We start from the raw sequence: 22,765 nt of genomic DNA on the forward strand, positions 1-22,765 counted from the left end.
TAAACTCTGTACATTATTATTAGTGTCAGTCATAATTTTATCAATAAACAATATACATTATTATTAGTATCAATAATAGTGATATTAATCAACACTATATTATTTTAGTGTCAGTAATAGTATTATTAATAAACACTGGACATTATTGTTAGTATCAGTAATAGTATTATTAATAAACACTGTATATTATTATTAGTGTCAGTAATAGTTTAATTAATAAACACTGTACACTATTACTAGTATCAGTAATAGTGTTATTAAAGCACTGTACATTATTATTACTATCAGTAGTAGTGTTATTAATAAACACTGTCCATTACTATTCGTATCAGTAATAGTATTATTAATAAACACTGTAAATTATTATTAGTATCAGTAATAGTGTTATTAATAAACACTGGCTATTTACTATGATTCCTGTTATATCTCTGTCTCTGTCTCTCTGATCCCCAGGCTGCATTGTAACGGTTTCACAGATCCTTGTACGGAGGATCTGGTTTCCGCTCTCAGTACAAACCGGTCATTGACGGGTCTGTCCCTCGGGTTAAACTCCTTCACAGACCGATCTGTCCCCGCTCTCCGCAGCCTCATACTGACCTGCAGGAGTCTGGAATGGATCCGGTCAGTGTTTGTGTTAAAGTTTAATGTAATAAATAAAATGTAGATGGGATTCAGTCACTATCATGGGTGATATTTGTCTGTAATTATTATTGAAATATTAAGCCCAGTCTCCCTGTTATTTACACTATTGTTCAATCTGCTTATTTCCTGTTTAATCTTTAATCTGTTTCAGGCTGGAGAAGAATCAGTTCAGTTCAAACGGAAAGAATCAGCTCAAGTCGCTGCAGGACACAAGACGCGGACTGAAAGTGGACTTGTCATCGTTTCAATTTATGAACATTAATGGTCTCATTATTTGGCCGATTTTCTGTCCCTCCCCTTTAAATGGCCGCGCTCCAGGTTTAAATCCGAACGGCCGTTGAACGGTTTCCAGCTCGAGCTGAGCGAGCGCCATCTCCCGTTGTGACGTCATGAGGCCAAGCAACAGGGTCACGAGACTCAGTCACCGAGGTCCCCAGCGCTGATTCTGCAGGATATCCGGGGCTGAATGTTCTCCAATGGGGCAATGGGTAAATGTGGAGAGAGGAAGGGCCGAGGGTGGGGCTCAGTCTGGGCTGCAGTGGGACACAGTGGGTAAATGTACAGACAGGAAGGGCCCAGGGTGGGGCTCAGTCTGGGCTGCAGTGGGACTCACTGGGGAAATGTACAGACAGGAAGGGCCCAGAGTGAGTCTCAGTCTGTGCTGCAGTGGGACTCACTGGGGAAGTGCACAGACAGGAAGGGCCCAGGATGGGACTCAGTCTTCGCTGCAATGGGGCTCACTGGGTCATTTTACAGTGTGTGTGTGTCTCCCAGTGACGTGCAGGACTCTATAACAAGTGTCCCTGTGTACCGTGTGTGTCTACCAGTGAGGAATCCGACTTTGTAACAAGTGCATAGTGTGTGTCTCTCCCAGTGAGGAGTCGGACTCTGTAACAAGTGTCCCAACATTCCTCCGAGATCTCTGCGTTCTTCCAATTCTGGCCTCTTGCCCATCTCCAATTTTAAACGCTCCACCATTGACCGCCATGCCTTCAGCTGCCTAATCCCAAAGCTCTGGAATTCTCTCCCTAAACTTCTCTGTCTCTCTGCCTCTCTCTACTCCTTTAAGATGTTCCTTAAAACCGACCTCCTTGACCAAGTTTTTTGTCACGTGTCCTAATGTTTTCCCAAGTGGCTCACTGTCAAATGTTGTTTAATAATCGCTCCTGTGAAGCGCTTTGAGACATTTTACTATAAAGGTGCGATATAAATGCAACTTGTTATCCTTGTGCTCTGTTAATGAGACTCCACCGATTGCTTCAACTCGGGCTTGATTTTGTCATTATTTTCAATAAACTGGTTTGATTGTTTTAAAATACTGATAAAAACGACATCCCACCTCCTCCAAACAGCATCGCAGATACAACCGATAAGTGTATTGATCCGTGTGGGTGCTGCTCGAGAGGCTGGATCTGCAATTGACACAAAATGTGAGACTGAGCGAAGGAGCTCAGCTGGGACTCAACAAAATGGCCGACATTAACCTGACACAAAATGGCCGACATGAACCTAACACAAAATGGCCGACATAAACCTGACACAAAATGGCCGTCATGAACATGACACAAAATAGCCGACATGAACCTGCCACAAATGGCCGATAGAAACCTGACACAAAATGGCCGTCATGAACCTGACACATAATGGCCGACATTAACCTGCCACAAAATGGCCGACATGAACATGACACAAAATGGCCGACATGAACCTGACAAAAAATGGCCAAGATGAACATGACAAAAAATAATGGAATGATACAGCACAGAATGAGGCCATTCGTGCCATCGTGCCTGTGCCAGCTCTTTGAAAGAGCTATCCAATTAGTCCAACTCCCCCCCCTTTTTCCCCATTGACCTGCATAGTTTCTACATTATTAAATATTTCTTCGATTCCCTTTGCAAAGTTATTATTGAATCTGCTTCCTCCGCCCTTTCAGGCAGCGCATTCCAGATCTGAACTCGATGAGTAAAATTTGGTCCTCTTCAATCCCGTGACATATTTGCCAATTATTTTAACTCTTTTTCCTCTGGTCGCCGGCCCTCCTGCCAGTGGAAACAGTTTCTCCTTATTTAGTCTTAACAAAACCGCTTAAATGGCCGCTGTCTTCCCTCAAGGCATCTCCCCGAAACACCAGCATTGCTCTAAAATTAGAATAAACCCCGAAGCCCATACATCGGTTCACGTTTCCAACTATAATTATCTCTCAGGCCCTGTTTGTGTAACATTGCAGACCGGGCTACTTTCATCACAGGCATTAACCTGTTTAAAACACAAGGGCCCCAGTTAATTTTCAACATTTTAAACCGAAACACCAAAACGAGGGCCCAGAGAGGCAATTAAACCCCGAGGTAATAAACAGACAGAACTCGTGGGTGCAGACTCCGGGGAGGCCCCGGCCCGCCCGCTCTGGGGGAGGCCCCGGCCCGCCGCCTCGAGGGGAGGCCGTTGTCCAAAGATTCCTCTTTGCTAAAACTTTCTCTCTGAATTTTCTTGTCCCAGTTTTTCAAAACAAATTCTCAGGAGCAAGAAAAGAAATTGATTGAAACAAAGTAAAAACATAAAAAAACACAGCAAGAGCCCAGGGCTCCCTCACTCCCTCAGTAACACAGCCAATTTGTCAGCAACACCATTTACAAATAATTCGCAGTTATAAACCAGTTACTCTATAGAGGCTAGAGAGAGATTGAGGACACAAGGCTGATCAAGACTGAGATGTTTTCGCTCCAGAGAGAGGGGAGGGTTTGGATTGGGACTGGGACCCCGCAGTTACCCTCAGGTGAGCAGTTTGTTAACTGTCGGCTGGAGCTCCTCTCCTGAGCCTTTGACCTGTTGGATGTCTCTATCTCTCTCTACCCCTGGCTTTCTGCTGATTGTCATGTTAATCTGGGCTTATCCTTCCCAGGTCAGGCCTAGTTTGCCCAGGAACACCAGGGGGCTGTTTGTTGGGATGTGCGACATTCCGGGGAGCTGTTGAGCTGATTTGAAAGCTTTAACTCGAAGACCTTGTTGGGAACATTACTTCAGATTGAAAATATCTAATACTGATCCCACTCACAGGCCCCACACAGGGCTGGGCAAAGGACAGGCCCGAGTGACACAGATCAATTCTACCCACAGCTCAAACCAAAACCCACAGACAGGGCTGGAAGGAGCAAGAGTGACATGGGGCAGACTGCTTCCCCATCACCTCCCCCCTCGTCTGCTCCAAACCCTCCTGTGTGTATTCCCAGCCTGGGGTCATCCCGTCCAACACTCCCTCCATCCCCTGCTCCAGAACCCCTGTGTGTATTCCCAGTCTGGGAATATCCCCTCCATTCCTCCTTCCCCTACTCCAAACCCCCTTTTGGTATTCCCAGACTTGGGATATCCCCTCTCTCGACCTCCCTCCCTCCCTCCCTCGCCTGCTCCAACCCCCACTTTGTGTATTCCAAGTCTGGGGATATCCCTTCCCTCCCCCTCCCTCGCCTGCTCCAAATCCCCCTGTGTGTATTCCAAGTCTGGGGATATCCCTTCCCTCCTCCTAACCCGCCTGCTCCAAACCCTCCAGTGTGTATTCCCAGTCTAGGTATATCCACTCCCTCTCCCTCCCTTCCTGCTCCAAATCCTACTGTGTGTATTCCCAGTCTGGAGTTATCCCCTCCCTCCCTCCCCCTCCCTCTCCTGCTCCAAACCCCACTGTGTGTATTCCCAGTCTGGGGCTATCCCCTACCTCTCCCTCCCTCTCCTGCTCCAAGAACCGTTGTGTGTATTCCCAGCCTGGGGATATCCCTTCCCTCGCTCTCCAGAAAGTGCTGAACTTTCCCTCTAAACTGGGAGATTAACCTGCTGATTCCTTTGGACGCTTTTTAAACTCACCGTTCCAGGATTTATATTTTTAACTCAGACATTCTGGAAGGGTGTGAGAGAGGCGCGTTTTTCCAGTGGCTGGGAACTGGGCAGGCTGACTGCACACTGGAGACATCCTGAGCCTGTGTCTCTCCCTCTGCGTTTAACCCGGTTACCTCCATTTGTGTGTCTTCTCTCTCCCCTTGTTTCTCCCTCTGTCTCTCCTGCTTCTCTCTTTCTCTCCCTTTCAGTCCATCTACATCTCTCTGCCTCTCCATTTCTTTCTCTCTGCCTGTCTGCCCCTCTGTCTCCCCCTCATTATAATGACACAAATTATGGGGATTCCAAACCCCTCTCACTCTCACTGCCCTGTACCCGCTTGGACCAAGATTGGTGCTGAGCGCACATTAAATGGTACAGGAAATATACCACTTCTGGTATTTAACCCAGTCACCTCCATCTGTGTGTCTCCCTTTCTCTCTCTCTCGATGTCCCTCTGTGTTCCTGTCTCTCCCCCGCTCCCTCTTTCTTTCTCGATCCTTATCTGTTCCTATTTAAATGCCTAGCTCTCACCCTCTTTCACTTTCTTTCTCATTCCCACAATATCTATACTTGTTTGAAAAGTATTCTGAAATATTCTGACACACACGGGCCGTACAGTACCAGACAGGAGTGAATCGTTCCCTTTTACCCACTATGTACTGTACATGTACAGGAGCTGACACTGAGACACACACGGGCCGAAAGAACCAGACAGCAGTGACTCATTCCTTTTTACCCATTGTGTACTGTACACGTACAGGAGCTGATACCGAGACACACGGGCCATACAGTAACAGAGAGGAGCGAATCGTTACCTTTTACCCACTGTGTAATATACATGCACAGGAGATGATACTGAGAGGCACACGGGCCGTGCAATACCAGACGGGAGTGAATTGTTGCTGGCGAATGGTATCTTATTGGCTCTGTTCTCGTGGACAGGAGGTTCAGAGCTCTCAGGCCATTTAATGGCTCACAGTGAATGAGTGTCTGACACTTCCACAATTGGCCCCTGTCCCACACTTCAGTCCATCATTACGTTTAATCCCCACAGGCTCCCTATAACCCAACGCGTCCGAACCCAACAATCCCCGATGGTCTAAAATATCCATTATGAGGAGTTCCTTAATCCGAACATGGATAACTTAAGTAACACGAGTGTGACACATCAGCCAGTGTAGGATGTCCAGAAAAGCTCCTTAAAGGAGGAAACGATCTGTACTCAAACCATGAGTCCGAGGGTGTGAGGGATGTAAGATGGAGGCAGACGATCTGATGTCAATATCATATTCTGTCAGTGGCCTCCATTAATGCTGACAGAGAATACCGGTCACCTCCCCTCGTCAGAGCGGAACCTCACTACCGGTCACCCCCCCGCACCCCCCCCCCACCTCACAGCGGAACCTCACTACCGGTCACGTCCCCCCCTCACCCCGCACTCGCCACACTGGAACCTCACTACAGGTCAAGTCCCTTCGTCACTGTAGAACCTCACTACCGGTCACAACCCCTCGTCACAATGGATCCTCACTACCGGTCACCGCCACTCGTCACAGTGCAACATTACTACCGGTCACCCCCTCCTCACAGCAGAACCTCACTACAGGACACCCCCCCCCGCCCTCGTCACAGCAGAACCTCACTACAGGTCACCCCCCCCCCCCCGCCCTCGACACAGCAGAACCTCACTACAGGTCACCCCCCCCCCCCCCGCCCTCGTCACAGCAGAACCTCACTACAGGTCACCCCCCCCCCCCCCGCCCTCGTCACAGCAGAACCTCACTACAGGACACCCCCCCCCCGCCCTCCTCATAGCAGAACCTCACTACAGGTCACCCCCCCCCCCGCCCTCGTCACAGCAGAACCTCACGACAGGTCACCCCCCTCGTAGCAGCGGAAACTCACTCGAGGTCACACCCGCTCGTCACAGCGGAACCTCACGACAGGTCACCCCCCGCCCCGCGCCTCGTCACAGCGGAACCTCCCGACCGGTCCCTCCCCCTCGTCACAGCAGAACCTCACTAGCGGACAACCCCCCTCTTCACACTGGACCCTCACTACAGGTCACACTCCCCCTTCTCACAACAGACCCTCACTACTGGTCACTCCCCCTAGTCACATCGTATCCTCACATCTGGCCATCCCCACTCCTCACTCTGGAACCTCACGACCGCTCACCTCCCCTCTTCACACTGGACCCTCACTACAGGTCATCCTACCCCGTCTAACACCAGACCATCACTACTGGACATTCCGCCTCGTCGCACAGTATCTATGCTACCTTGTTATTGACCCCTCCGATAAGGGAAATAGATCCACTCTATCTAGGCCCCTCATAATTTAGCACACCACAATCAAATCACACCTCAGCCTCCTCTGTTCCAAGGAAAACAACACCAGCCTATCCAATCTGTTATCATAACGAATATTCTCTCGTCCTGGCAACATCCTCGTAAATCGCCTCTACATCCTCTCCAATGCAATTACAACCTTTCTCTGATGTGGTGACCAGAACTGCACGCAATACTCAAGTTGTGGCCTAACTAGTGTTTTCTACAGTTCCAGCATAACATCCCTGCTTTTATTTTCGATGCCTCTGCTAATAACGTAAGGCATTCCATATGCCTTCTTAACCACCTTATCTCCCTGTCCTGCCACCTTCAGGGATCTGTGGACATGCACTCTAAGTTCCGTCACTTCCTGTACACCTCTCAGTATCCTCCCATTTATTGTGTATTCCCTCTACTTTGTGAAGACAGATGCAAAGTATTCATTTAGAACCATACCCACATCTGCTGCCTCCACACATAGTGTATCTTTTCCGTTTCTAAAAGGCCCTACTATTTCCTTAGTTATCCTCTTGCTCCTAATGTATTTTTAAAACATCTTTGGGTTTTCTTTGAATTTACCTGCTAATATTTTTTTCAGGCCCTCTGTTTGCTTTCCAAATTTCCTTTTTAGCTTCACACCTGCACTTTGAATAATCCTTTAAGCTTTCCGTGGTATTAAGTTCCCGGTGTCTATCAGAGACTTTCTTTTTCTGCCCTATCTTACCCTGAATGCTTCTTGACATCCAGGGGGCTCTAGATTTGGCAGCCCCTCCCTTTTTCTTTGTGGGAACATATTTATCCTGAACCCTTTGAATCACCCCTTTGAATGTCTCCCACTGCTCTGACACTGATTTACCTTCAAGTCGCTGTTTCCACTTTACTTTTGCGAAATCACTTCTCAGTTTCGTACAATTGGCCTTTCCTCAATTGCAAACTTTAACTCCTGCTCTGTCTTTGTCCTTTTCTATAACTATGCTCAAACTAACTGCATTATGATCACGACCACCAAAATGCTCTCCCACTGATATTCCTTCCACTTGCCCCTTTTCGTTTCTTTGAACTAAATCAAGAGCTGCCCCCGCCCCCCCCCCCCCACCCCCCCGCCGCCTCTCCCCCATCCCACCCCCGTCCCTCGTTGGGCTTGCTATATACCGGCTAAAAAAAAAATCTCCTGTGTTCAATTGAAGAATTCTGCGCGCTCTGCACCATTCACACTGAGATAAAGTAAAATGTACAACAAACTTTGTTCACAGTTGAATTGGCAGCACATTTTCAAACCTGTTGGATGTGATTTTACCAGAAAGGCCGCTCCCTGTTCTGAAGTTTTGAATAACTGAAATCCATCCTGCGGTTTGGCAGTAGCTTTCACCCAGAGGGCCGAACTCTGAATCTCACAAAACAATGGTCAGGTCAAATTCTAAACATGTGACCTGTCAAAATGAACAAGGAGCCTGATTGGTTGTAATGAAATAAGGAAACAAGCTGAAAAATCTGCAGCGAAATAAAGAGACTGACAATCCTTGCGGGCTCGAGGTAAGGTGGATTTGGATTCCCAGCTTCTGCCCTGTGTTTTATTGCGGGCTCGAGGTAAGGTGGATTTGGATTCCCAGCTTCTGTCCTGTGTTTTATTGCGGGATCGAGGGAAGGTGGATTTGGATTCCCAGCTTCTGTCCTGTGTTTTATTGCGGGCTCGAGGGAAGGTGGATTTGGATTCCCAGCTTCTGTCCTGTGTTTTATTGTGGGATCGAGGTAAGATTGATGGAAATTCCCAGCTTCTGTCCTGTGTCTTATTGTGGGATCGAGGTAAGATTGATGGAAATTCCCTGCTTCTGTCCTGTGTTTTTTTCTTTCATTCCTCCCGTTCACCTTTCTCTCTAAAGCCTATTTCCAGCGGTCTGATCATGTTCTCCAGCGCCGGAGAACCGATAATTCTATGAGTATGAGATCAGACCGCGACTGAAGGCAGTCCATTTTACAACCGGGCTTTCAGGGCTAAACCCATCTGGTCCCCACGAGTGTCCCCACAAACACCTTTTAAGAGCGGTTGCGGGGCAGAAATCAAGTACACGGACATTGGGGATTTACCCATCCTGCTCCAATGGCGCTTCATTTAGAATTTGCAGTTCAGACAGCAGGCATTGGAACCTGGTCCTTCTCGCTCCAGACGGATTTTCACTGTAATACTCACTCAACCTTTTTGTTCCCAGAACATTTTTTTTACTATTCCTGGTTAACGTGGCATTGTCAGTTTCGGTCATTTAGAAACGGATGTGAATTGATTGGGAAAATTGAACAGGATCTCCTGTTCATGCTGAAATAAGTTGAGGTTAATGAGGCGTTTATTTTGAAACTGGCTCAACTTCAAAGCGAGCCGGCTCTCTTTTGAGAGAAATTGAATAAAATAATGTTTTAGTTCGAAACCGACCACAGGACAGAAATCAACTCCCACACAGACAGGAGGATCCTGGTTATTTTTTATATCATCAATTATTCAAAACAACTAATGTTAGGAGGGTTCATCACTAATGTTTCAATAAAAAGTAAGGACACGAATTAACAACAATTACGAGGGTCCATCAATAATCTTTAGAAAAAAAGTTACCTCAGAAATTACCAAAAGGTAGGAGGGCCCATCAGTAATCATTATACAGAAAGTAACCACTGAAATTACCAACAGGTAGAAGAGTCCACCACTAAGCTTTATATAAAAAGTAAATACTCAAATTATTAACAGGTAGAAGAGTCCCTCATTAAGCTTTATGTAAAAAGTAACTTCACAAATTGCCAACAGTTGGAGGGTCAATCACGAATCTTTATATAAAAGTAATTACACAAATTAACAACGGAAGGCGGGTCCATCACTAATCTTTATGTAAAAAGTTACTACACAAATTACCAACTACTAGGAGGGTCCATCACTAATCTATATATAAAGAGTAAATACTCAACTTTTCAAAAGTCAGGAGGATGTATCACTAATCTTGACGTAAAGATAAAATACTCAACTTACCAAAAGGTAGGAGGGTCCATCAATAATCTTTATACAAGAAGTAACTACACAAATTACCAACAGGTAGGAGGGCCCATCACCAATATTTGGATAGAAAGTAACCACCCAAATTTCAAACAAGTAGGAGCGACAATCACGAATCTTTATACAAAAAGCAACTACACAAATTACCAACGGCAGGAGGATCCATCACTAATCTTTAAATAGAAAGTAACCACGCAAATTTCCAACAGGTAGGAGTGTCCATCACTCATCTTTATATACAAAGTAAACACTCAAATTTCCAAGAGATCGGAGGGTCCATCACGAATCATTATATAAAAAGTAACGACACAACTTACCAACTGGTAGTAGGGTCCATTATTAATATTTGTATGAAAAATAACTACTCAAATTACCAACTGGTAGTAGGGTCCATTATTAACCTTTATATGAAATGTAACTACTCAAATTAGCAACAGGTAGGAGGGTCCATCATTAATCTTTATATAAAATGGAATCACTCAAATTACCAACTGGTAGGAGTGTCCATTATTAATCTTTATATGAAATGTAACTACTCAAATTACCAACAGGTAGGTGGGTCCATCACTAATCATTATATAAAAAGCAACCACTCAAATTACCAACAAGTAGGAGGGTCCATCACTAATCATTATATAAAAAGTAACCACTCAAATTGCCAAGAGGTAGGAGGGTCCATAAGTAATCTTTATATAAAAAGTAACTGCACAAATTTCCAACAGGTAGGAGGGTGCATCACTAATTTTAAAAAGAAAATTAGCTACTAAAATTGACAACAGTTGGGATGGTCCATCAGGCATCTTTATAGAATAGAAACTACTCAAATTAGCAACGGGTAGGGGGGTCCAACACTAATCTTTATACAAAATGTAACCACTCAAATTACCAAGAGGTAGGAGGGTCCATAACTAATCTTTATATAAAAAGTAACTATTCAAATTACCAACAGGTGGGTCGATCAATCATTTACATTAAAATAAAAAGTAACTACACAAGTTATCAAAAGGTTGGAGGGTCCATCAGTAATCTTTATATAAAAAGTAACTGCACAAATGTCCATCAGGTTGGAGGGTGCATCACTAATCTTTGTATAAAATTAGCGAATAAAATTGACAACAGGTGGGATGGTCCATCAGCATCTTTATATAAAAGGTAACCACTCAAATTACCAACAGGCAGTAGGGTCCATATCTAATCTTTATAGTAAAACTAACCACTGTATTACAAACAGGCAGTAGGGTCCATCAATAATCTTGTAAAAAAAGTAATTACACAATTTACCAAAAGGAGGAGGGTCCATCACTAATCTTAATATAAAATGTAACCACTCAACTTAACAACAGGTAGGTGGCACGTCACTAATCTTTATATAAAAATGAATTACTCAAATTACCAACAGGGAGGAGGGTCCATTACAAAGCTTTATATGAAAAGTAAATATTCAAATTATTAACAGGTAGGAGGGACCATCATTAATCTTTATATGAAAAGTAATTTGCACAAATTACTAACAAGTAGGATGTTCCATCAATAATCTAGAAATATAAAGTAATATCTCAAACTACCAACGGGGAGAAGGGTCCATCACTAATCTTTATATAAAAAGTAAATACTGAAAGTTTTCAAAAGGCAGGAGGGTGAATCACTAATCTTGAACTAAAGATAAACTACTCAAATTACCAATAGGTAGAAGAGTCCATCAATAATCTATATATAAACAGTAAGTACACAAATTAACAACAGGCAGGAGGGCCCATCACCAATATTTGGATAGAAAGTAACCACCCAAATTTCAAACAGGTAGGAGTGTCCATCACTAATCTTTATATAAAAAGTAAACACTCAAATTTCCAAGAGATAGGAGGGTCCATCACGAATCATTATATAAAAAGTAACGACACAACTTAGCAACAAGTAGGATGGACCATCACTCATTTTTATATAAAATGTAACCACTCACATAACCAAAAGGTAGGAGGGTCCATCACTAATCTTTATATAAGAAGTAACCACTCAAATTACCAACTGGTAGGAGTGTCCATTATGAAATGTAACTACTCAAATTACCAACAGGTAGGTGGGTCCATCAGTTCCATTTATATAAAAAGTAGCCACTCAAATTACCAACATTTGGAGGGTCCATCACTAATCATTACATAAAAAGTAACCACTCAATTTACCAAGATGTAGGAGAGTCCATCAGTAATCTTTATATAAAAAGTAACTGCACAAATTCCCAACAGGTAGGAGGGTGCATGAATAATTTTCAAAAGAAAATTAGCTACTAAAATTGACAACAGGTGGGATGGTCCATCAGGCATCTTAATATATGAAGAATCTACTCAAATTACCAACGGGTAGGAGGGTCCATCACAAATCTTTATACAAAATGTAACCAAGAGGTAGGAGGGTCCATGACTAATCTTTATATAAAAAGTAACTTTTCAAATTATCAACAGGTGGGTCGATCCATCATTTACATTAAAATAAAACGTAACTACACAAGTTATCAACAGGTAGGAGGGTCCATCAGTAATCTTTATATAAAAAGTAACTGCACAAATTTCCATCTGGTAGGAGGGTGCATCACTATTCTTTATATAAAATTAGCTAATAAAATTGACAACAGGTGGGACGGTCCATCAGTCATCTTTATATAAAAAGTTACCAGTCAAATTACCAACAAGTAGAATGGTCCATCACTAATCTTTCTGTAAAAGTAACCACTCAAATTACCAACAGGTAGGAGGGTCCATCATTAATCTTTATATAAAAAGTAACCACTCAAATTACCAACAAGTACTAGGGTCCATCAATAATGTTGATACAAAATCTAACCACTGAAATCACCAATAGGTTCGAGGGTCCATCTCCAATCTTGATATAAAATCTAACCACTGAAATTACCAAAAGGTAAGAGGGTCCAACACTGATCTATATGTAAAAAGTAATTACACAAATTACCAACAGGTAGGAGGGTACATCACTATTTTTATATAAAAAGTAACTACTCAAATTACCAACAGGAAGGAGAGTCCATCACAAATCTTTATATCGAAAGTAAATACTGAAATTCCCTACAGTTAGGAGGGTCGCATCACTCATTATTATGTAAAAAGTAACTCCTCAAATTACCAACACGTCGGAGGGTTCACCACTAATCTTCATATAAAAAGTAACGACACAAATTTCCAACAGGTAGGAGGGCCCATCATTCGTTTTTATCTTAAAATATTCTACGCAACTTACCAACAGGTAGGTGGTTCAATCACTAATCTTTATATAAAAAAAAATACTCAAATTATCAACAGGTCGGGGCGTCCATCACTATTCTTTATATAAAGAGAAACTACTCAAATTAACAACCGGTAGGAGGGTTCATCAATAATCGAGATATGAAAAGTAACCTCTCAAATTATCGACAGGAAGGAGGGTTCATCAATAATCGAGATTTGAAAAGTAACCTCTCAAATTATCGATAGGTAGGAGGGTCCAGCACTAATTTTGATATAAAAATTAACTACTCAGTTACCAACAGGTTGGAGGGTCCGCTCTAACCTTAATATAAGAACTATCTACACAAATTACCAACAGTTAGGAGGGCACATCACTAATCATTATGTAAAAACTAACTACACATATTACCAACAAGTAGGAGGGTCCATCAATAATCTTTATATAAAAATATCCTCTCAAATTACCAACAGTTAAAATTGTCCAATACCAGTCATTATACAAAAAATATACTCAAATTACTAACAGGTAGGAGGGACCATCACCAACATTTATTAAAAATATGTAACCAATCAAATTACCAACAAGTAGGATGGTCCAACACTAAAATTTATGTAAAATTAAGTACACAAATTACAAACAGGTAGGAGGGGCCATCACTCATCCTTATATTGATAACTAACCATTCAAATTGCCAGCAGTAAAGATGGTCCATCACTAACCTTTACAGAAAAAAATAACTACTCAAATTGACAACAGGTGGGAGGGTACGTCAGGCATCTTTATATAAAAAGAAACTATTCAAATGACCAACAGGTGTGGAAGGTCCATCACTAATCGTTACATGACAAGTAACGACACAGATTACCAACAGGTAGGTGGGCCTAATCATAAATGCTACGCCTTAAGTAACTGTTTAAAGTTACATGATTCATAACATTACGCATTAGTGTTAATATGAGTAGAACAGTGGTAAATATCCTCACAACCTATAAAGTTAATAAGTATTATTATTAAAATAGTGGTAAATCTCCTCACCTCCTGCAAAGGTCATTAGTCTTCATAATAGAACAGTGGTAAATCTCCTCACCTCCTACAATGCTCGTTCTTGCCAATATTAGAACAGTGGTAAATTTACTCACCTCCGACAGTGCTCATTATTGATAATATTAGAACCGTGGTAAATCCCCTCACCTCCTACATTGTTCATTGGTGTTAATATTAGAGCAGTGGTAAATTTCCTCACCTCCTACTGTGCTCATTATTGATAATATTAGAACAGTGGTAAATCTTCTCGCCTCCGACAGTGATCATTATTGGTAATATTAGAACAGTGGTAAATCTCCTCACCTCCGACAGTGCTCATTAGTGATAAAATTAGAACAGTGGTAAATCTCCTCACATCCTACAGTGCTCATTCGTGTTAATATGAGAACAGTTGTAAATCTCCTCACCTCCTGCAATGTTCATTATTCAAGTGCTGACACCATGACAGATGTGTTTGCTGTAATCAAATGAAAGCACCAACCAGGACACAGCTCCATAAATACACAGACAATGTCACTGTCCATACAGACCATGGAATCACTCCCACCTACATATTATGAATGTGGCTATAGAGCATATTGACCAAATGCATAATTTAAAAGCAAAACTTCACAAACGATAGCGTCCAACAAAAATATGTGAATAAAGTAATACAACAGTGCCAGTTTGTATAAAACCTAGGGAAGAATGTTTTAATTCCATAATGACCGTCCCGCTTCGTATTTCCCTGCAGAATATTCACTACCTCAGGAATAATGCTGGTGCTGGCCTGCACTGTGAGTGAATTTTATCAATGGCCGCTCCCAGTGCAGAGTCTCAGCCGACAGGAGCCCGTCTGGAACTGGGTTGTGGAGATCAGCGGGACTCACTGGGTTTCACTGGGCAGCTGTCTGTCTCACACTCGATGTGGAGAGTTGATGGTAACACTCGGGAAATGCTAATCCCAGAGCTAACAGCTGTTGTACTGATGGGGCAGGAGGGGCTTGATTTCATATTTAAAGAAATTTTCTCCTTCTCGCTTTAATATTTCCATCTAAACCTCCTATTAATATTGTATTAGATTTATTACAGAGCATCAGAATTTCAAAACTCCTGTCACCGCTAGGGCAGTATGAACAAACAGCTGGAAAATCAAAAATCTTCAACGAGAATGAAAATGGGCTTCGGTATGTGCACAACATTCTTTGAAATATCAATTCTGTCCTCACAAGGGGTCCATAATTCGATCAAGACCCTCCAGCTCCCACAGGGATTGAGAACAGGGCAGATAAACTGCAGAAAGAGTGACCATCTCGAGGGTCAGTGCAGTCACAGTTGGTGGGAGCCCCTGAGTACTGGAACTGTTCAAAAGTCACCTGGTACTGGGGACTGTAAGGTGGATAGAGACAGTGATCAGAGGAGTATCTTCCTCAGCAACAGTGTGGTACCAGGGAGCAGGGGGTCGCCCCGAGTATCGGGGGGAGGATGAGAGAAGTTTACCCACAGGAATAGGAGAACGATCGTGTTGTCAGGCTGTCGAGTTCGGGGAATAGGCAGATTCTGATGTCAGACGGAAGAATATCCTGGAACGCATGAGGTCTTTTCTGGGAAGGCGAGGAGAGCAGTTAATAGTCCTGGTCAGAAACAGTAACGTGAATAGAACTTCGTTTATTTTAATCATTGTCGGGACGTTCAAGGCCAGGATTAATTGCCCATCCCTGCTTGCCATTGAGAAGGTGGTCGGGGCCCTTCTTCTAGAAGCGCTCCATTCCAGGTCATTAGTCATCGAATCATAGAACAATAGAACATTTACGGCACAGAAGGAGGCCATTCGGCCCATCGTGTCCGTCCCGGCCGAAAATGAGCCACCCACCCGAATCCCACTTTCCAGCTCTTGGTCCGCAGCCTTCTGGATTACCGAATTCCATGTGCATATCCAAGTATGTTTTAAATGTGATGAGGGTTTCTGCCTCTACCACCCTTTCGGCCAGTCAGTTCCAGACCCCCACCTCCCTCCGGGTGAAAAAAACGTTTTCCTCAGCTCCCCTCTCATCCTTCTACCAATCACTTTAAATCTGTGCCCGATGGTTATTGACCGCACTGCGAAGGGAAATAGGTCCTCCCTATCCAATCTATCTCGGCTCCTCATCATTTGCACACCTCAATTAAATCTCCGCTCAGTCTCTTTGTTCCAAATGAAACAACCCCAGTCCATACAATCTTTCCTCATCGCTCCAATTCTCCAGTCCTGGCAACATCCTCGTAAATCTCCTCTGCACCCTCTCTCGTGCAATTACATCATTCCTGTAATGTGGTGACCAGAGCTATACTCAAGCTGTGACCTAACTAGTGTTTAATAAATTTCTGTCATAATCTCCCTGCTCTTATATTCTATCCCTCACCTAATAGAGGAAAGTATCCCGCATGCCTTCTTAATCACCTTGTCTACCTGTCCTGCTCCCTTCAGGGATCATGCACTGCAAGGAACCTCATTTCGTCCACACGTTTCAGTATCCTCCCATTTATTGTGTACTCCCTTGCCTTGTTTGATCTCCCCAAATGCATTACCTCACACTTCTCCGGATTGAATTCCATTTTCCACTTTTCTGCCCACCTGACCAGTCCATTGATATCTTCCTGCAGCCGACAGCTTTCCTCCTCACTATCAACCACACGGCCAATTTTGTATCATCAGCAAACTTCTTAAACATGCCTCCTGCATTCAAGTCCAAATCATTAATGTATACCACAAAAAGCAAGGCACAGAGTACTGAGCCCTGCGGAACCCCACTGGAAACAGCCTTCCAGTCGCAAAAACACTCATCGGCCATTACCCTGTGCTTCCTGTCACTGAGTCATTTTTGGATCTAACTTGCCACATTCCCTTTTATCCCATGGGCTTTAACATTTTTTACCAGTCTGCCATGTGGTACCTTGTCAAAAGCCTTGCTAAAAACCATGTAGATTACATCAACCATATTACCCTCATCGACCCTCCTTGTTACGTCCTCAAAAAAATTCAATCAAGTTAGTCAGACACGACCTTCCCTTAACAAATCCATGCTGACTGTACTTGATTAGTCCGTGCCTTTCTAAATGATGATTTATCCTGTTCCTCAGAATTGATTCCAATAATTTGCCCACCATCGAGGTTAGACTGACTGGCCTGTAATTACTCGATCTATCACTCTCTACCATTTTAAACAACGGTACAATGTTTGCAAGCCTCCAATCCTGCGGCACCACGCCTGTATCCAGTGAGGATTGGAAATGATGGTCAGAGCCTCAGCTATTTCCTCCTTTGCTTCTTTTAACAGCGTGGGATACATTTCATCCAGGCCTGGTGATTTATCTACTTTCAAAGATTCTAATACTTCCTCTCTCACGATATTTATCCCATCCAATATTCCACACTCCTCCTACTTAACTACAATCTCTGCGTTGTCTCTCTCTTTTGTGAAGGCAGACGCAAAGTGTTCATTAAGAACCATGCCCACATCTTCCACCTCCACACATACACTTTCCTTAGCTATCCTCTTGCTCTTAATGTATTCACTAAAAGTTCTTTGGATTTTCCTCAATTTTACTTGCCACTCTTTGCTTTCCTAATTTCCATTTTAATTTCACCCCTGCACTTTCGGTACTCCTCCAGGCTTTCTGCAGTATTGAGCTCTCGGTACCTGACATAAGCTTCCCTTTTTCCCTTATCTTACCCTGTATGCTCCTTGACATCCAAGGGGTACCAGATTTGACAGTCCAACCCTGTTTCTTTGGGAACATATTTACTCTGAACCCCTGGAAACCCACTTGAATGTCTCCCATTGCTCTGACGTTGATTTACCTTCAAGTGGCTGATTTCAGACTTTTTTTTGCTAAATCACGTCTCAGTTAAGGAAAATTGGCCTTTCCCCAATTGAGAACTTTAACACGTGTTCTATCTTTGTCCTTTTCCATAACTATGCTAAAACTAACTGAGCCATGATCACTACCACCAAAATGCTCTCCCACTGATACTCCTTCCTCCTGCCAAGCTTCATTTTCAAAAACTAAATCCAGAGCTGCCCACTCTCTTGTTGGGCTTGCGATATACTGGCTAAAGTTCTCCTGAATGCAATTTAATAATGTTATGCCTTCTACACCCTTCACTTTGTTTGTGTCCCAGATTAGTTGAAATCCACTACTATTACAGCCATATTGTTTTCGCACCTCTCCGAAATTTGTGCAGATATTTGTTTTTCTATCTCCCCCTGACGCTTTGGGCACAATAGTTAGAGATAAATGAAGAGAAGGATTGGGATCTGAAAAAGTTGCCGAGGTGGATAAATCACTGGGCCCAAAGATGACGCACCCGAGGCTGTTAAAGGAAGTCGGAGAGGAGATAGGAGGGACTCTGCACAATTCCTCAAACATTCTGAGATGTAAAATATACACTTGTGCATTGAAGGAGACCAAGTGATTTATCTGTTCAAGATTGGAGGAGAGACGATAAATAGGCTAATCAGAGATCGATTCGTGATGAATCTGTTCAAGATTGCAGGAGAGAAGTTAAATCGGGTAATCAGAGATATATTCGTGATGAATCTGTTCAAGATTGCAGGAGAGAAGATAAATCGGGTAATCAGAGATCCATTAGTGATAAACCTGTTGAAAATTGCAGGAGAGAAGATAAATCGGGTAATCAGAGATGGATTAGTGATGAATCTTTTCAAGATTGGACGAGAGAGGATAAATCGGGTAATCAGAGATCCATTAGTGATGAATCTGTTCAAGATTGGAGGAGAGAGGATAAATCGGGTAATCAGAGATCCATTAGTCTGCGCCCGTTAGGGGCAAACACATCGAATCCGAAATTTAAGCTCGAATAAGTGAATGTTGAGACACATCGGATGATCAAATGATGCTGGAACGGATTAGCTGAAGGCAAGTCCTGTCGGAGGGGATGTGCCGCGCTGTCGCGGGTGGTGAGGGCAGCGCTGAGGCAGTGCCGCGCTGTCGGAGTGGGGGTGGGGGAGCAGCGCTGAGGCAGTGCCGCGCTGTCGGAGTGGGGGTGGGGGAGCAGCGCTGAGGCAGTGCCGCGCTTTCGGGGTGGCAGGGTGGGCAGCGCTGAGGCAGTGCCGCGCTGAGGCAGTGCCGCGCTGTCGGGGTGAGGGTGTGTGGGGAGGGGGAAGTGCTGAGGCAGTGCCACTCTCTGATGCCAGTACGAAGGGAATGCTCGACTCTTGGAGGGGCAATGCCGAAGGGTGGAGGTGGTGTTGGGCAATATTGAGGGGGTGCTCTACAGTCAGTGGCAGTTGTGAGGGAGTGCTGTACTGTCCGAGTTGCCGTGTTTCTGATGAGAGCTGAACCAAATCTGGGGCAAGTCTGCCTTCTCAGGTCGACGTAACGGATCCAATGGCCTCAGTGCCCAGCCAATATTTATCATTAAACCAACGTCACTGAACCAGATGATCTGGACATTATCGAATTGCTGTTTGTGGGATCTTGCTGTGCGCAAGTTGGCTGTTAGGTTTCCTAAATTACAAAGTGACTACACTTCAAAAGTACCTCATTGGTTGTAAAAGCCTTTGGGTCGTCCTGAGGTGGTGAACGGCTCTATATAAATGCAAGTCTTTCATTCTTTCCCCCCCCCCCTCCCCATGGTTGACGCCATGTTCTCTTGTTCTAGACTCTGGGAAACATGTTGTTGATTTTCTTGACCATACTGTTTAGGATTTTGAATCTTTTATGAGACAAGGCCGAGCCTTCTCGTACCTTCATGAAGGAAAAGTTTATGGAAAGGCCTAAATTACAAAAAACGGCAACAGAGATTGTGGAATCTCGACACTAACTGACAGCAGTTACAGAACACAAATCACACCGGAAGGGTGGACAACGCACCACGAGCAGGTGGGACCTGTCCAACAAAGCTGACAGCTGAAAGCCAATGAAGCCACAATTGTTGCTTTCATCCGACTTGAATTAATTGGAGGCTGGAAATCCCTGGAACAAAGTGCCGACTGGTCAAGAGCACAATTCCTCTATTTGTATATTTGCAAAAGAATTTTATCTGGAAATCGTGTCACATATTTATGTTTTAAATACCATTGAAAGAGCAATGATGATATTGGCATGGTGTTCTTACAGGCGGGCGGTACTGATGTCAATCCTGGGCGGACTCTCTATGACTTTTCTTGTTGGATATTTTTGCCAGGGAGGAAATCTGTTCGTAAACTATTGGAAACCAGTTAAACTAAAACCGGGTTATGACGTGCGATATGCATCTCTCGATCTGTCAGAAATGAACTCGAGTTGCTTGAAGATAATCAGCGGTGACCCAGAATCCCTTGAAAAAGCTCTTATCAATTCGATTACAATCGCGAACAAGCATAAAGTCTTCACTGAAATCGATTATTTAAAAATGACCCGAGACTGCGATTCTTTTGTTAAAAACCGGAAATACATCACTTTCTCCTTAAGCACGGAGGAACGCGATTTTCCTCTGGCCTATTCCATGGTGATCTTTGAAAAGATCGAGATGTTTGAGCGGCTCCGAAGAAGCATTTACGCCCCTCAGAACGTGTTTTGCGTCCATGTGGACAGGAAGTCTCCAAAGCCGTTTCACTCGGCCGTCCAGCCCATCGCCTCTTGTTTCAGTAATGTCTTCATTGTCAGTAAATTAGAGACAGTGACGTACGCCTCATGGTCCAGGGTTCAGGCTGATCTGAATTGTATGGAAGAGCTGCTGAGGAGCTCAGTCCCCTGGAGATATCTCATCAATGTGTGTGGACAAGACTTTCCAATGAAAACTAACCGAGAGATGGTCAACACTCTCATGGCCATGAACGGCTCAAATGTGATAGATTCGGTCCCTCCACCGGGATATAAACAGGTAACTGGGCCAGCTTCATATTTGCCCAGCCGCCAAATGTAATCAAAAGGAACGGAATGGACATTTGAAGGACTGGATGATTGGAGCGTGCTCTTCATCAGACTGCAGTGACACCACACGTCACCTGAAGCACAAGGAATGTGACACGACCCCCGTCCGGTGGTCTCACATCTCCCGCTTCACTGCATTGGAGAATCAAGCGCTGACCTGAACTTCCAGTTCGGCGGCCTCATGCCTCACATCGTATGTTTGATATCATTCGGTATGGGCAGGAGAATAGGAGGATAACTTCATACTTAACGGTATTGGGCCTTCTTGGCAGGCAACTGAAGACGTGGCAGATGATTATTTGCTGTTTATTACTTTATTTTCAAAGCGTTGACATACTGTCCTTTCAGGTGTGTTTTTTGTTTGGCTTAATTAATTTCACGTGTCTAAATTCCAGGCTTGTGAGTGACCAGAGCAATTCTGGATAACCAACCTGCTAACATCTCCCATATCATTTCCCTTCAAGAGGCCATTTGTCGCAATGCAGTGTGCCTCCGCCTTATCATTACTGCTCGATATTCCTCTTGTGAGCCGCTCTATGTATCAGAATTTTGTAGGCCAAATTTATACAAGCAAAAAACATTAGCTAAAGTCTCAATGCATTGTTAATCGTTACTGCTGCAAGTTGTGGTGCGTTACAAAAATAGGATGAAGTCGGAAAATGAGAAATGATTGCTCTTTTATTGACTTTCAGAGACGATGGAAGTTTCATTATGATATCCGTGGAACTGTGGTCTTAACAGATCGAGAGAAGAGCCCCCCTCCCATACGTAGCCCCATGTTTGTGGGGGCCGCATACATTCTGGTCACCAGAGAATTTGTCAGTAATTTATTCGTGAACTCGGAAATCCAGGCGTTTTTCAAGTGGTCGGAGGACACCTACAGTCCCGATGAACACATCTGGGCAACTCTGCAGAGAATGCCCGAGGTACCCGGCTCCATTCCATACACTCCCGGGCACCGCAATGGTGACCCACCAATCCTTACTCGAGCAGTGAAGTGGTCATTTGAGGCTGGTGATGTAGAGAAAGGAGCCCTTTATCCGCCTTGTAGAGGGAGGATCCGTCATCAACTGTGTGTTTATGCTTCTGCAGATTTGCACTGGATCTCCCAACAGAAACCGCTTTTCGCCAACAAGTTTGATTCTGAACTGGACAACACAGCGGTGCAATGCATGGAGGAATATGTCCGACATAGAGCGATTCACGGCACAGGAAGTTAAGAGTGAATGGGGAGATATGAGCACCAGGCAGAAAGTAGGGCTGTAACAACGAATCGATAACTATTTCAGATGAAGCATTGTGCTGAATAATAATGGGGGAATATATCACACCTCAAAAAATAAATAACAGGGGACCTATTGTTAGGCCAATGAGGACCCTTGTAATGAATATGACCATGATAGTGAACGCATAATTAATTCAAACTGGAGTATTGTAAAGAATTGGACTGTGATAGAGGCTGCATCCATCGTTGGAATTGAAGCATTGTAATTAATAGGACTGTAATTTTTGCTGCATCAATCTGTGGAATTGGATCATTTTAATGAAAGGACTGTAATATTTGCTGCATCAATCGTTGGAATTGGAGCATCGTAAATAATAGGACTGTAATAGAGGCTGCATCAATCGTTGGAATTGGAGCATTGTAATGAAAGGACTGTAATAGAGGCTGCATCAATCGTTGGAATTGGAGCATTGTAAATAATCGGACTGT

The 22,765-nt window shown here is 43.8% G+C and overlaps 1 protein-coding gene across 1 annotated transcript in view; it reads left to right on the top strand.

Annotated features, from left to right (window-relative positions):
• Positions 1–22,271, top strand: part of LOC137318114 (beta-1,3-galactosyl-O-glycosyl-glycoprotein beta-1,6-N-acetylglucosaminyltransferase 3-like) — a 32,303-nt gene extending 10,032 nt beyond the window's left edge. Inside the window, exons 3-6 of the mRNA XM_067981089.1 lie at positions 454–621; positions 794–869; positions 20,324–21,001; positions 21,744–22,271. Coding sequence (XP_067837190.1) covers positions 454–621; positions 794–869; positions 20,324–21,001; positions 21,744–22,271 — 1,450 coding nt within the window. The remainder of the gene's footprint in view (positions 1–453; positions 622–793; positions 870–20,323; positions 21,002–21,743) is intronic.
• Positions 22,272–22,765: the final 494 nt, after the last annotated feature.

This window comes from Heptranchias perlo, unplaced genomic scaffold, assembly GCF_035084215.1.
Source record: "Heptranchias perlo isolate sHepPer1 unplaced genomic scaffold, sHepPer1.hap1 HAP1_SCAFFOLD_65, whole genome shotgun sequence".
In the NCBI taxonomy this organism is placed as follows: Eukaryota; Metazoa; Chordata; class Chondrichthyes; order Hexanchiformes; family Hexanchidae; genus Heptranchias; species Heptranchias perlo.